At 46.7% G+C, this 15,387-nt stretch overlaps 1 protein-coding gene across 1 annotated transcript; it reads left to right on the forward strand.

The window, feature by feature from the left end:
- Positions 1-471: 471 nt before the first annotated feature.
- On the forward strand, positions 472-12,411 carry LOC135808166 (serine-rich adhesin for platelets-like). The gene is made up of 5 exons (XM_065321316.1): positions 472-730; positions 3,527-3,570; positions 5,132-5,341; positions 8,209-8,266; positions 8,765-12,411. Exons 1-5 carry the CDS (start codon positions 656-658, stop codon positions 10,562-10,564), a joined length of 2,187 nt encoding a protein of 728 aa, XP_065177388.1. The 5' UTR covers positions 472-655; the 3' UTR covers positions 10,565-12,411.
- Positions 12,412-15,387: the final 2,976 nt, after the last annotated feature.

A 15,387-nucleotide genomic window follows, 5' to 3' on the forward strand; every position in this document is an offset into this window, starting at 1 on the left:
GACCGGACTCCACCTACCCCTCCCTCATTATCTAACATTTTTTGCTTCCCCTCGTGCTTCTTGGCACCTCCTTTCGCTTCCTTGTTATTGAGTACCTCTGCTCGTTTGGTCACTGCGAATTAAAATCAAATCACACAACAAACAAACTCAAACCTCATACGATCGGATCCGATATCCTCCATGCATGGCCGGCCATGCTCCACTTCCAAATTTATGTACACACTCGCACTCTCATGTCGTACTTTGTTGCTAGGCCTATAGGGAGTACTAGGGTAATTATTTTGCCCGTACAAGAAGAGGCTTCGTAGCTGGCAAAAAAAAAAAAAAAAAGTACTAGGGAGTACTAGGGTACTAGGGTACACGCTGTGCTTGCATGCATGCATGCATCGTACTCTTGCGCATGCTCACATAAAATCGTCCTGCGTGCTTTTTGAATTATTTCGGATCGGAGATACATGTATGTAGCAAGCTTGCAAGGGCACTTGTGCATAGTTTTGACGGCAGTACTTGTACCTCTAGCTCTACAGACCGGCTCAGTGCATGTATGCAGAGGACTCTGCGTAGGATCCGCTGCCGCATGCCGTGGAGTGTTTCGGTTTTTGATTTACTCTGACTGTGCTGCTGCGTGAACGGTTAGATTAGAATACGTAGAGCAATGACAACTAATGGTGCGCCTTCCGGTCAAATCTTTGCAGCAGAATGCCTCAAGAAGCGGCGAGTACACGAGAGCGTAAGTCTGATTTTTAACACTGCACTGTACCGGTAGGCTACTGTAGTAGGTAGTGGGACTGATTGCCATCTGTATTCTATTCCAATTATTATTTATTCCAATTATTATTTATTCCAATTCATTATAGTGCTAACCCTTTTCTTTGCACGGCGCATTTTTTGCCTCTTTGCTGGCGGCAGTACACTTTGGAATGCGATGTCTGGCAACAGGCAAAGCCAGGATAAAAATGTGCGCTTCTGCTAGCACCATTGCGGCAACCTCAATCGATTTGTGAAGCTCACCACTTGTGATATGAAGTCGGTGCGAATTTTTCTCAAGCTTTAGACCAGCTGTCGGGGACGTTCGACGTTATTGTCTTCAAGTCAAGTATTGCCGTGGATATGGCGGGACGACTAGTCTTCAGAACCTACGCATTCGACGGCTCACCCTCCAGCGCGACCATTTTTCTTTTGCTGGGGAAACTATAGGATTCGAAAGATTGCCTGTACGGAAGTATAGCGTGGCCACAAAGACATGGCAGCTTGAAACAAAGCGCTCCTGAAGTCTCGGAGTATGAGCACATGCTCAACTGTTACTCACTTCCCCTTTCCCGTCTCAGCCTAACTCTAAACTAGGCTTCCTAGATTCATGGTTAGCTATATTTGGTGCTCATGTCAACATCGATACTAGGCAGGGCCGATAACTCCACGATGAAGTTTCCCCTAGTCAAGTAAAAGTTGATTTGAAGGTTGCACACGGCCGGCCACAACGTAGCCTAAGTTTTAGAAGGCAGAGAGTTGGCCGTGCGAAGTAAAATAAAAATCAACAAGACTGAGTGGGTGTTGGAACAAGCTTTAGCAGGGAGTGCCCCAGACCAGGCTTGTCTAGGCTCCGTTCAGTGTCCCCCAGGGCCTCACTGCACTAGGTAATATTCGACACTCGACTTGGAGTTCAGCCTTTCAATTTGCTTACACTTGGAACAGACCGCTTGTTTGTGTCAGCAGCTGACAGCTTGCTCTGGTTCTGACCAAGTAAGTAAGTTTCGCAACGAAAATCGGTCAAGTTAGTTTGAAGCCGTATCACTGGAGGCTGGGGCGCATATGTCAGTGGGGTCCCGGCAGTCTGTGACTGATCACGATCAAGACATGAGATCTTGATGAGGTGCAGGCTGCAGCAGCCGCATAACACAGACACAGTAGGAGAGAGGTCTAGCTCGTAGCCGACCATCCGCAATGAAGTCACACTCTACATGACTGTACTTACATACAGTGTAGACTACCCTACGTGAATCATGAGTACTACATTTCGAGTCCAAACAAGGCACTGTCCTGATGTTACCGGATCAGATCAGTTGGAGATTGAGTCAAGCAGGGAACTGAGTGACATTGATACCACAAAGCCACCTAGTACTTGCAACTGTTGATGCAACTGTTGATGCAACTGTTACTTTCCTGGTATCCTACAGTTGTTGGTTAGTTACTCAGTTAGAGTAGGCAATGACAAATAGAAGCACAACAACAATTGAGCATACATCAGTTCGTATCACGGCGGTAATTTTATTTTTATTTTCATCACACTGCACATACCTACATGTATGGAAAGGGGAGAAACAAAACGAGAACAAAACGAAAGTACAACAATGGGTGTATTAAAATGAAAGAGAATCTTTTCCAGTGCATGTCTGGAGCACCTCCTGGAGTCTACGCGAATCATGGCCGTGCAGTCCTCAGATGGTAGGGCCGCAATCTATTTACCATGGATACAGATACTGAGTAGTTACTATGGATACAGATACTGCGGCGTTGGAAGGAGTTTCAAAGGGGGACGACGGACAGATTTCAGTGGGTTCAGGTTGGTTTGTCGGTTTTTATTTTACTTCGCACAATCAAACGGGATGACGACCCAATACATGATGGCGAAGGGTTGGCCTAGAAAAAGCTATGGAAGGGTTGGCCTAGAAACAGCTATGGAAGGGTTGACCTAGAAAAAGCTATGGAAGGGTTGGCATAGAAACAGCTATGGAAGGGTTGGCATAGAAAAAGCTATGGAAGGGTTGGCATAGAAAAAGCTATGGAAGGGTTGGCCTAGAAACAGCTATGGAAGGGTTGGCATAGAAACAGCTATGGAAGGGTTGGCATAGAAACAGCTATGGAAGGGTTGGCATAGAAACAGCTATGGAAGGGTTGGCATAGAAACAGCTATGGAAGCACATGATAGGATACTAGACGACATTCTCATCTGAAAATTCAGACGGAAGTTCAATTCGAGAACAGAATTGTGTCCATCTTTAGCGTCCTTTCTGTTTGAAGAGTTTATCCAGAGACCATCAAACATCAGGGAGTAGAGCAGCTCAGCTGGCGATAAGACAAAAAAATATTGCGAGGCGGTTCTATGGCTGGAGCCGTGGGCATGTGACAAAACAAGTCCATTTAATATTGGCAATATTGTACTGAACGGGGACTGAGATTGGACTTGCTTACAATATGGTGATTTTGAGAGTCACAGATCAAGATGTCTTGCTTTTCGAGAAAATAGTTATATAGAACTGGGCGTCCCGTTTCCTGCCGACTCCAGTCTAGAGAAACACAGCGGACCGGGACTGAAGTAGTGAGTGCATGCCCATGGGATATCATGCAATCATACGTTTTCCACCCCGGCTAAAAGCAAATCAGGTGGACCAGCGCAGGTGAAACGTATGAAGTCCCTGATCTCCCCTCTGGCAGCGACTTACGGCCTACTCTATGTTGTGTGTGCTGTTGTTGTGTATGCTGTTGTTGTGTGTGCTGTTGTTGTGTGTGCTGTTGTTGTGTGTTGTAGGGTGAGGTACAGTACCTTGTAAAATGGCGTGGATACCATGACAGGTGAGTGTGTTCACGGCATGATCAGGTTGTGCACAGTGGACCAGTGCTGCTCAATGAAATCCAACCATCGAGTGAATCAGCTTCGCACTCTGCACCAGTGGACATGCCAGTGTGGCAGGTCTAGCGCTGCATGGCGCCCGGCAGGTGCGTGCTCGACTCGCGCGGTTGGATTTCATTGAGCAGGACCGCGCTTGTACATGACAATATGCTGTAGACGAGAGACTGACTGGGGGCTACATGTAGACCCGGATCCATGTACAATCACAGGAACACCGTGCATGTACAATCCCGTACTGTACTTTGCGGGTACTAAAATTTGCTGCATGGCCACAATGTTTGGAAAGTTGTTATCTCGTTGAACATATTGACATATTGACCGTACCACTTTTTGTCCCAGACACCCCACAGAGCAATACAAAGCACTGATTTGGGCTCAAAATTTCGAAATGTTCGGTGTTAGACCCCCCCCCCCACACAAACACGAGTAACTTCCCCCCCCCCCCCACACACACAAACAAACACGAGTAACTCCCCCCCCCCCACACACACACACAAACAAACATGAGTAACTTGTACTTCAGATGGCTGACCGTACCTCCCTAAAATACCTTCCAATGCCTCTGTTGAAAGTGTTGAAGCGTTTGTAGTTGAACTGACAGGTTGCATCCCAAACTCAACACAAGCAGCCCGGCTTCATCTTCAATGCCGACAAGGGAGTCAAGGGAGTGTCCTCATGAGCCACATAGCGCACTGAAAACCATCATCCATTTTGTTGGCCAGGAACTCACAGGACACACAATGTCCCCGAGCTGTATCATTAGAGAGGTTCTGCAAAACGAAAATGCGAACGAAGTTTCGCGACAGTCCTTGCGAAAGTGTGTATGAATTTTGGCACGAACTTTGGGTTCTGCACATTTTCGTGGTTTGCATGGGCCAAGTGGACGTACGCCATGACCCGATCTCATGAAATTTCCTACCAAAGTTCATTTCGCGTTCCCTACAAGTTTCGCGTCCAAAGTTGTGAAAGTTGGTGCGAAGTTTCGCACTCCATGACGTAGAGCAAAGGTTTGTACGCATTTTCGTTTTGCAGAACCTCTCCAATGCTAGGAGCTAATTCTTGATTTCTGAGCATGACTTGTGCATGCACAGTGTGACTGGATGCAGAGAGGATTGAACATTATGAGTACCGTACTTTTCCGATTGTAAGTCGACCTTTTGCGACTAAAATAGGAGAAAGGGTGGGGGTCGACTTACAACCGGGATTCGACTTATAACCGGGAACTATCAGTATCTTAAAAAAGACCTGCACTGCATGCACGAGTGCACCATGTGTACACATTTTTGCCAGTTTATCGGCCTTTTTCAAGGATTGGGATGTTATACCGTCCAATAAGGAATGTTTACATGATTTGTTGATGTGTTAGTAGCAGAGAGTAGTTAGTAGTGCTTCGTTGGGTGATAACTTTAAAACGCAGAATTGAGACCTCCAGGTATGGGGTCGACCTATATCCGGGGTCGACTTACAACCGGTAAAATACGGCATATTTGCTGGTTTCTTCAGATTCAATACTTGGGAACCAGAAGGCAATATTCTCGATGAGAGGTTGTTTGCAGCATTTCACAGAAGTCAGTCGAACAAAGATGATCCCACCGGTACTAGAACAGCTGCAGCGGTAGCAGCAGCAACTCCAGCAATGGCAAGGAAGAAAACCAGCAAGGAAGAACGAATGGACCCAGCAGCATCACATGCATCATCCCTGCATAAACCAAGGTTAGCCGCTAGATCTGCATAAACCAAGGTTAGCCGCTAGATCTGGCCCAGTACACCGTACTGTACTAGATTGAGTTCTCACTACTACCTACTGTAGTCTACAAGTACAATAGTACAATAGTACAATAGTACAATAGTACAATAGTACAATAGTACAATAGTACAATAGTTGTATGCTGACTAGGACTCTGAGAAGTGAGCAGGGGAGTGGTATGTTGCAATTAATATGAGTCAGTTTAGGCTAGCCTGAGATCCTTCTGCTTGTAGAATCAGTCTCCTGATTTATAGTAAGACCTCCCTTTGCAGACACCTTTCAACCACACTGACACCTCCACATTCAGTGCGCAGTTGTTCAGTCCCAGTCATTCCCAATCAAGTTAGTTATTTGATGCACACGGCACACACACTCTTTATCAGGACACATTCCTATACGGAACATATTTTGTGAATCTAGTTTCTGCTGCGTCTGCAGTAGCGAGGTCAGACGCGTGACCAGTTCACGGACTTCGCTTGTCGCGCTTGGCCCATCCCCGGCCCATTGAAAATCGATGATGTAATGGCACATAGGTTTTTACTCGATTTTTCGATTTTTACGGGAGGCATCAAAACTGACCTGCGTTTGAACTTCGCTTGTGCAGTCTCCTTGCTCTTTTTGGGCGATTTCAAGTTTCTTGTCCTTTGGTAAGGATATGGAGCAATGCCTCCACCCGTTCGCGCGGCGTCCAGACGTTTCTCTGTCGACGCGCTGTCTCTCGCTTTTTGCCAATATTCGAGGGCGGGTTTCGGTCCTTGCGCCTCTTGTTACGCCTTAGGTTGTTGCTGCATCGTGTTCAGCGCCCCCTAATCCTTCGGACTACCAAGTTTCATTGGCGTAACAAGAGGCGCACCGACATTATGGCTCCCGACTGGTGTCACTGTCCAGCAAGGAGGATTGCTTTGGGAAGGCATGTGCACCAATCTAAAAAGCAACAGAAGCAAGCGAATCGCCATCAATCCGATTAAACTTCGCTTGCGTCTGGTGTGCAGCATTTTGTATCTATTCAGAAGCTTGTTGGTGATGAAGGCAAGGAGATGGCTACTTCAGTCCCGGTCCCAGGTACTGTTTCGGAAAGCTATGTCTTTCTTGCAAAGTTTTGTCCAATTGTATGCATCATTTCAGAAATGGAAACTATTTCCAAATTTCCAATGCTGTCAGTGTTACTCAATCAAGGCAACACTACAAATAGTTATCAGCCAAACATAACCTGTGTGAGAGAGAAAGTGAGGAACGTTCACTTTCACACAGACCATGTCTCTAACAAAGTCTCTCTACTGTACTACTCCAGAACAAACAATACGTTCGAGCACAATTTTGTTTTCAAATTCCTGATCGTCTGCAGAAACTTGTCTTGAGAAAGCGCTTCTTCCGACATCATCCATCAACAGCAGCCACCGCTCCCGTTGCCACCAACTCGTCATTGGATCCCAAATATCTTACCATCACCGGTTCACAGCAAATAGTACATGCACTGGCGATCCTTGAAGACAATTGCACATTTCCCTTCTCTGCAGAGGAACAAACATTTTCTCTTCAGAAAGTAATAGTTTTCGGCTCGAGTGCTGCACGCTGCGGTGCCGCTAGCCGCTAGCATAGCGAAGTACACGCACGTGACACGCGAGATTACATCATGCACTCTCCGTCGCGACTTGGGACCCGAGTGCCGGGTGCCATTTTTCGAGCTCCCACGCGTACATTCGTCGCGACAAAAAATCACGTAGTCGGGCTCCTTTCAACACCCATAACTCTCTTCCATTTGCTCTAACCCAGCCCAAATTTTAGATTTGAACGCCTGAAGCTCTAAGCTTTCCGTAGATACCCAATTCGATAGGGTTTTCCAAAATTTAATTTTCGCCTGACCTCGCTATCTGCAGTGCACACAGTGGGTGTGCGTGTTGCAGTATCCACCGCACGCAGTGTCCACACTCCAGTCAGTATCCACCGCACGCAGCCTAGTGTCCACAGCCCAGTCAGTATCCACCGCACGCAGCCTATTGTCCACAGTCCAGTCAGTGCCCATAGCACAGCGTCCACACTCCACAGCACAACTGTACATGTACATTCTATTTCAATAGTTGTGCCATTAGAAACGCCCTGGGGTTTTATCAGAACGTGGCTCAGCATGGTCACTGGTAGTAGGTTGTATCTGCGACCTTCACACCCCCACTCCCAGCACTCCTAGTGTATGGTCTTTCCCATATACCCACCCCGCCAGCAGCAGAGTCAAGCAAATCTTTGAAACAGCACACATTTAGCCTAACTTACACAAACCCAGTGTCGTATGATGATCAAGTGCAAGGTCACGGATTTGTTTTAAAAGCGATTGCTTTACAACACTACTCATCATGACATCATCATGATGTCACTATGATATCACGTCAAATGAGCATACATGTAGTTACAATCTGCTGCACCTTGTGGCCAGGTCTTCAGTGCGTTCACACATGAACCACTCTTGGAGGCAAAATTGTAACATGCAAGTCACGTAGTTATTGATGTTTGTTCCTACTAAAGACACCCTTGGAATGGAAGACACAGCATGGCTCTTCATATAACACGCCGCTCCGGGATACACAACACAGCAGTGGAGCAGGGCTAGTTTGTAGTGCAGCTCTGAGTGTCATCCTCAACTACACAGCGCAACCATCAGGCAACAATGACTCTGCCTCTGCAGTGTTGAGCACTCTCAGCACACTGGGGGCATCCTCTGAGGGCACATTCAGGGGGGGGGGGGGGGAGAGGCAAAAGTAATGTCTTGCACTACACAGAGGTAGTGCGTCTCACACCGCATCAAGCTCAGCGTGCCCCATCATCTGTCTGACACTTGCAGGAAAGGGAGAAATCCAAAGAAGTTTCCACTCACAACAGCTTCAAAGACTGATCGTCGGGTAAGGTATTGTCCTAACTAGCCGGTTGCTTTGTGTACTGTGAAAAATAGTTGCAAAACAGATTTGTCAGTGAACAGGAACTCAAACTTCATTGCCGCAGTATATTTTTGATGGGAACACGCACATTATTCATTGCTATGAACACTATTATATTCATAAGGTTGCGAGAGTTGAAAAAACAAACACTAATGGTGTACTTTCCTGAAGTAGCCCAGTGATGATAGTATCACACTATGCTCATAGGGTCAGTACATGGCTAGTATGGCCCAAATATGGCCAGTATAGGACAAGTATGGAACACAGCGTTGTATTTCGTTCACGCCTAGCGCCTGAAGGTTCCCTTCTACTAGATATTTGGCGCATAGCATAGTTTTTAATTGGTCTACAGCTCTACTTCCTTAGCAATGCTGTCTTTTAAAATTCATCGCACTCCTAAAAACACGGTGAGTATGCAATTTCTTGAACTAAACAACAGCCTTCTGATATTATATTCTTCAGGTAACAACGGAATCGGCTGAGCCTCAGAAAGAGAAGAAACCCACCATTGCGCCGGTTTCAGCTAGTCCAACACAGCAATCTCAGTCCACATTGACAAAAGCAGGTAGGCAAGCAGAGAGGTCAACCAGTACACCAACATCTCAAAACCCCAAACTGGCTAAGAAATCATCGGAAATGGATACATGTACGTTGCTATCAACAGAGGGCACATCTCTGTGCACCACCCGAGCACTGGGACAGTCTTCAAACTCTCCACATCAAACTGCTGCCAGTGCTAAATCAGCTGTAAGCAACTCAACTCAGCCCATGGACATACATGTAGGTAGCTCCCTTGGAGTAAGTTCCAAATCTTCTCCTAAGCCAGTTCGCCAGCCGAAGCGAGATACGTCACCACCATCTCAAGCCGATGAGCGGCCACGAAAACAACTGAAACCTGACCCAAAGGCTCCGACACCATCGTTGATGAATTCATCAAATGTTGTCAGTGCTCCAGGTGCAAGGGCACAGCCAGTGTCAGCAAGCCCAGCGCAGCAAAGTGTTTGCAGTAAGAAATCCATACCACCAAGCACTGGCATGGATCTCTCTGATGAGCCACCCAGTACGGAGTCACCACCATCGTGTCCCCCCTTGGCCCACTGCAGTGGTAGGAGCTCTGCTACATTGACTGGTGACACTGCCGTGACCGCTTCAACCCAGCCTGTCAGCGCCACCAGCACTACTACTTCCTCCAATGGCAGTATCAGCAGCATCAGAGTTGAGGAGAGCAACAGCAGCATTCGCTCTAGCATTGCAGGCTATATCGACAGCCGCAGGAGCACTCAAAACAAACCTAGTCATGGTATTACTACTGCTAGCAGCAGCACCTCCACTAATGGCTCCACTCCTGGCAGTAAGAAAGACAGTGGCAGCAGCTCCACTAATGGTTCCACTCCTGGCAGTAAGAAAGACAGTGGCAGCACCTCCACTAATGGCTCCACACCTGGCAGTAAGAAAGACAGTGGAAGTAGCTCCAATGTCTCCACTCCCAGCAATAAGAAAGACAGTGGCAGCAGCTCCAATGGCTCCACTCCTGGAAGTAAGAAAGACAGTAGCTCCAGCAAAGGCAGCAGCAGCAAAGGCAGTAGCAGGGGCACCAGCCCCCTGTCACACAAGGAGACCAACCACGGCCATACAGTGGCATCACCTCTTTCATCTTGTTCCGTCTCACACTCTCTGACCATGACAGGTATGAGTGACCACAGTGGTACTAGAACAGCTCCTGCAAATACAAGGAACGCCGCTTCCTCACCTGCTGGAACAGGAGTAGCTAGAAATACCAGTGGCACCGGCACCGTCACCACCTCACCTACTGACAACGCCAAGTATGCAATAACAAAGAACCCATCCAGTAGGAACAAGAGAGGAGCATCCAAACAAGACCTAACGGTTGTTGGTAGCCATAGCAACGCTGTGGTTGCTGGTAGCCATGGAAACTACAGTAGTCCTCCGATTTCAGCCAGAAACACCAGCAGTCACGCTCCCAACAAACCCACCGCGACAACATCGACAAGCAATTGTCAGAGAAGCTTCAGTACGCTGTCTAGCAAGAGTTCTTCTCTGAGCACATGCAGCAATGCAAGTAAAGCTAAGGGACGTTCTGCACCACCAGCAGCAGCAGCAGCAGCAGCAGCAGCAACATTGTCCAAGACGAATGCTTTGCTCGTGACCACCACATATGTCACATGCCCACGGACAGGGGTGTGCGTGATAGTCCGGGAAAGTCCCGTTGCCGAGGGATTCTTCAAATCTCTATGCAAATGACGGACACAATATTACTATGCCAACGCTCAGACAATACCATGATGCGATGTGGAGATGTGACAATACCATGATGCGATGTGGAGATGTGACAATACCATGATGCAATGTGGAGATGTGACAATACCATGATGCAATGTGGAGATATGACAATACCATGATGCGATGTGGAGATGTGACAATGCCATGATGCAATGTGGAGATGTGACAATACCATGATGCGATGTGGAGATATGACAATGCCATGATGCGATGTGGAGATGTAACAATGCCATGATGCGATGTGGAGATGTGACAATACCATGATGCGATGTGGAAATGTGACAATGCCCTGATGCAATGTGGAGATGTGACAATACCATGATGCAATGTGGAGATGTGACAATACCATGATGCAATGTGGAGATGTGACAATACCATGATGCAATGTGGAGATGTGACAATGCCATGATGCGATGTGGAGATGTGACAATGCCCTGATGCAATGTGGAAATGTGACAATGCCCTGATGCAATGTGGAGATGTGACAATACCATGATGCAATGTGGAGATGTGACAATACCATGATGCAATGTGGAGATGTGACAATGCCATGATGCGATGTGGAGATGTGACAATACCATGATGCGATGTGGAAATGTGACAATGCCCTGATGCAATGTGGAGATGTGACAATACCATGATGCAATGTGGAGATGTGACAATACCATGATGCGATGTGGAGATGTGACAATACCATGATGCGATGTGGAGATGTGACAATACCATGATGCGATGTGGAGATGTGACAATACCATGATGCAATGTGGAGATGTGACAATACCATGATGCGATGTGGATATGTGACAATACCATGATGCGATGTGGATATGTGACAATGCCATCTAACCAGAAGATTATAGCAGCATACCGGCTGCCCACTTTGACCAACGAAAGAGACTCCAAGCCTATTTCCTGAGGTATTTTGCTGCCGGAAAACTTCCAGCTTACATGCAACGTAAGTTGCAACAGGTTCAATTTCCCCCTCCTCACCCCCACCGCCCCGGATGTGGGCAGCAGCAGCAAGTGCTTGTCATACACACTCCACGGTCTTGGTTACTGCTAGTGACAACATCCTGACTTTTACCTTCCCTAACTTTGGGACAGTTCAAGACGTAAGTCCCACCTCTCCTCTTCCTCCTCCTCCTCCTCCTCCTCCTCCTCCTCCTCCTCCCCCTCCTCCTCCCCAGTATGCACAATAACGTGTGTGTGTGCTTGTGTGTGTGTGTGTATGTGTGTTTGTGTGTGTGTGCTTGTGTGTGTTTTGAATGTTTGCTTGCAAGACTGGATCCGTCCCACATAGTCAGTCACAGCACTAGCATTGCCATGATTTTAGTGCTACCTCCAAGGCTCCATTCACTACTATCCCTCTTATCGATTTCATGGCACAGCTCCCAGCCCGGCAGAAGCAGTGATCCTTTTACAAAGTGTTTTCCTGGCCTGTAGACCAGCTTATTTGCATATTGGCGTGCAATTTATTGGCGTGCAATTACATGTTTAAACTTTAACCCCGTTTTAACTTTAACCTCCCCCCCCCTCCCCATTCATAGCCTCCATGTACGAACATTTCATATTTCATGTATCGTAGCCCAACTGAGCTCCTCCATACCACCAACACTAATCACTATCATGCTATTTTTCATGTGTGCTGTGTTGGCCCTACTCATTGCACTGCACAACTGGTACCTCCTTCTTGCCTGTCCACAGTTTACTCTCAGTTTTATTAGACTTTACCAGATTGCCACAGTCAGACTATTGGTGGTAGTGAGACAGTTTGTATGTCACGGAATGCCTGAGCATGATGTGTTCAGAACACGTACCATGTACATCTAGCTGGTCCTGTGTTGGGAACACACGACTGTATAGCTGGTACTTCGGTGGATTTCTACTGTGTTGGGAACACACAGCTGTTTATACTGTGCGCATGAGCATCTTGCACAGCTAGAACACAATGTATTACCAAACATATCCTGAGACTCACTACATGCTAGACTGCAGCATGTTTGCCTGGTAGAGTACTATCAACAGGTATACAATCATGTATACTCTTGGTACTACTGTATAGCAGGAAATTTTCGGATGGAAATATTTTCGGACAAAGCCGAATTTCGACCTTTCGTACGGATTTTATTTTCGTACAGTGCTGCATGCTAAATGCACGTGTTCGCATGCTGTACGGATGTATAGTGTACATAACTTCACAGGAACAAATTTTAGTACGGAAATAATTTTAGTACAAAAGAGGCCGTGTACGAAATTATACGAAAATAAATACCTCCAAAAATGTCCCGCTATACAGTACATTGAAGTAGTGGCTGAATATTTGGTAGAGTACTCGTACTGGCTGAATAGCTGGTAGGGTACTGGCTGAATAGCTGGTAGAGTACTGGCTGAATAGCTGGTAGAGTACTGGCTGAATAGCTGGTAGAGTACTGGCTGAATAGCTGGTAGAGTACTGGCTGAATAGCTGGTAGAGTACTGGCTGAATAGCTGGTAGAGTACTGGCTGAATAGCTGGTAGAGTACTGGCTGAATAGCTGGTAGAGTACTGGCTGAATAGCTGGTAGAGTACTGGCTGAATGGCTGGTACTGGCTGAATAGCTGGTAGAGTACTGGCTGAATAGCTGATAGAGTACTCGTACTGGCTGAACGGTTTCCTGTCAGCATCAAGGTGTTGTGTCAGTCGCATTCCCCACCAGGAATTGAATAGTGAACTGCTATTACTTAGGGCATGTTCGATTGGTAGGATCGGAATCCCGATCCACCGGATCCACTGGATTCGCACCCTTTTGATTGGTCGAATCCGGATCCGGATCCTTCGGATTTGGATCCGGTCAACCCACCTCGGGGAGCAGGGTTGACCGGATCCAACGGATCCAAATGTGACCTTTGTGCGTATATGGCGGGTAAAAATCATTTTTGTACACATTGTGGTACGCACACGTGGATGGAGATAGAGCTTGTTGACTTTTTGTACGACGCACGCGATGAGTACGACGTTCACCCTTTTGGGTGCCTTGTGAGCGCCATTTTCAACATGGCAACAGTCAAGGTCCAAGATAAAGTGTTCAGTTGAATCTGAAGGATCCGAGGGATCTGAGATCTGGATCCCGATCCTTACCAATCGAACATGCCCTTATTAGCAGAGTGCTGGCACCAGTTTGTCGACAGAATTGTGTGCCAACAAATCTGGATTTGTTGCGAATCAGCAGAAGCAAACAGTAGCAGGAGTCAGTGTAGCTAACCAACCCTATCACAAGGAAACCTGAGCTAAAATCCACAAGTAAAGCTAGCTGCTCCTCGGTTGTGCTACTTGTACATTCATGTTTTCCTGTCGTCCATCTCTGAACTCCAGCAGGTGTCTTGCAACTTGTCTACAGTAGCAGCCTTCCTATCTTACCAGATTTAGCTGACTAGCACGTTCCCATGAGGTGAAGTTAGGTTTCACATAACACTCCTCGGACCTCCTTTAGTTTCAAGACTAATTTTCAGGACATGCTTCTCTCAGCGTCCAAGTTCAGTCTTCTCACCTTTGAACCTCACCGTCCTACCAATTCAGTGCTACAGTTCTACTTTTTGCACTTCAGTACACTGTAGTCAGAATTTGATATCCAGTTGAAGTGCAGCGTAGATCTACGGGTAGTCCGGTACCAGTAATCCAGTACATGTACTACGTGATCTACATCGGTAGTGCATTTGTGGCATGTGACATCCATTGAGTTAGCAGTTGCGGTACAGAGTTCAGAGTTCAGAGTGCAGTTGTGACGTGAGCCAGACCAATCTACTTCACATAATTATAGGTAATCTGTATTTCAGGATTACCCAAATGCTGACGCCATCGTTGGGGGGGGGGTCTCCTATTCGTGTACAGTATACTGGTATACAATGAACATTGGAGTTGGGAAAAGTGAATGTGTGCAAAATGAGTTCGGAAAAAGAGAGATGCTGTACAAAAGATACATACAAACAATACATGTACATGTACATGTAGCTACAAACCAATTGATTATCACAAGTACAGATCAGATCGCCTTCATCATTGGCATGCTTGCAGACAGTACAGCTACAGGCTGAGCTACTTCAGTTACCGGTATTGGCGTGGGATTCCAGAGGATGGAGAAACATCCCGGCTGGAGTCAGCTTTCATGAAAGGCCACAATCGCCGGTGTGTAGCATGCTGTAGATCTACCCTGTGCAGACAAGCTGTTGCAACCGCCAGAACTACTTGCAGAACTGACTTGTGGCTAAATCACGTACTGTAGATCTACCGTAATTCCCATGACTGCTTTGGACAACTACTTGGACAGTTGGCATATTTGAGGTGGGAAGTAAAAAATAAAAAATAAAAATTGGAACACAGCGATGCATGTTGTGGGCAGCCAAGTGGCGGAAAATACATCAGCAGCTGCACGTATCGTTATTGAAATCATGAACAGCTGTGCTCTTTAGTTTAAACTGGATCAGACAGTCAGCGTCGGCAGAGCTATTCTTGACTGTTGATTGAAACTACAGTTGACAGACTCGACACCACTTACCACGAACTCACATACCAGGTATAGCGAATTTCGTGATTATAGCGAACCCTTCTGCATGTCCCTGTCGGAAACCATACTAAATCGACCCTTTCTAGCGAACAGTTTTCGTATAACGAACCAAATCTTGTAGGGCCGCATAAAAATCAAGTGCACTCATACTGTCATGGGCCACTTGCCAGTCATGACTTGCTGCTTGTAAGTTGTATAGTGTGAGTGTATTTCGGTTATAACGAACTTCGGCTATAAAGAACTA

Source organism: Sycon ciliatum, chromosome 2 (genome assembly GCF_964019385.1).
Source record: "Sycon ciliatum chromosome 2, ocSycCili1.1, whole genome shotgun sequence".
Classification (NCBI taxonomy): Eukaryota; Metazoa; Porifera; class Calcarea; order Leucosolenida; family Sycettidae; genus Sycon; species Sycon ciliatum.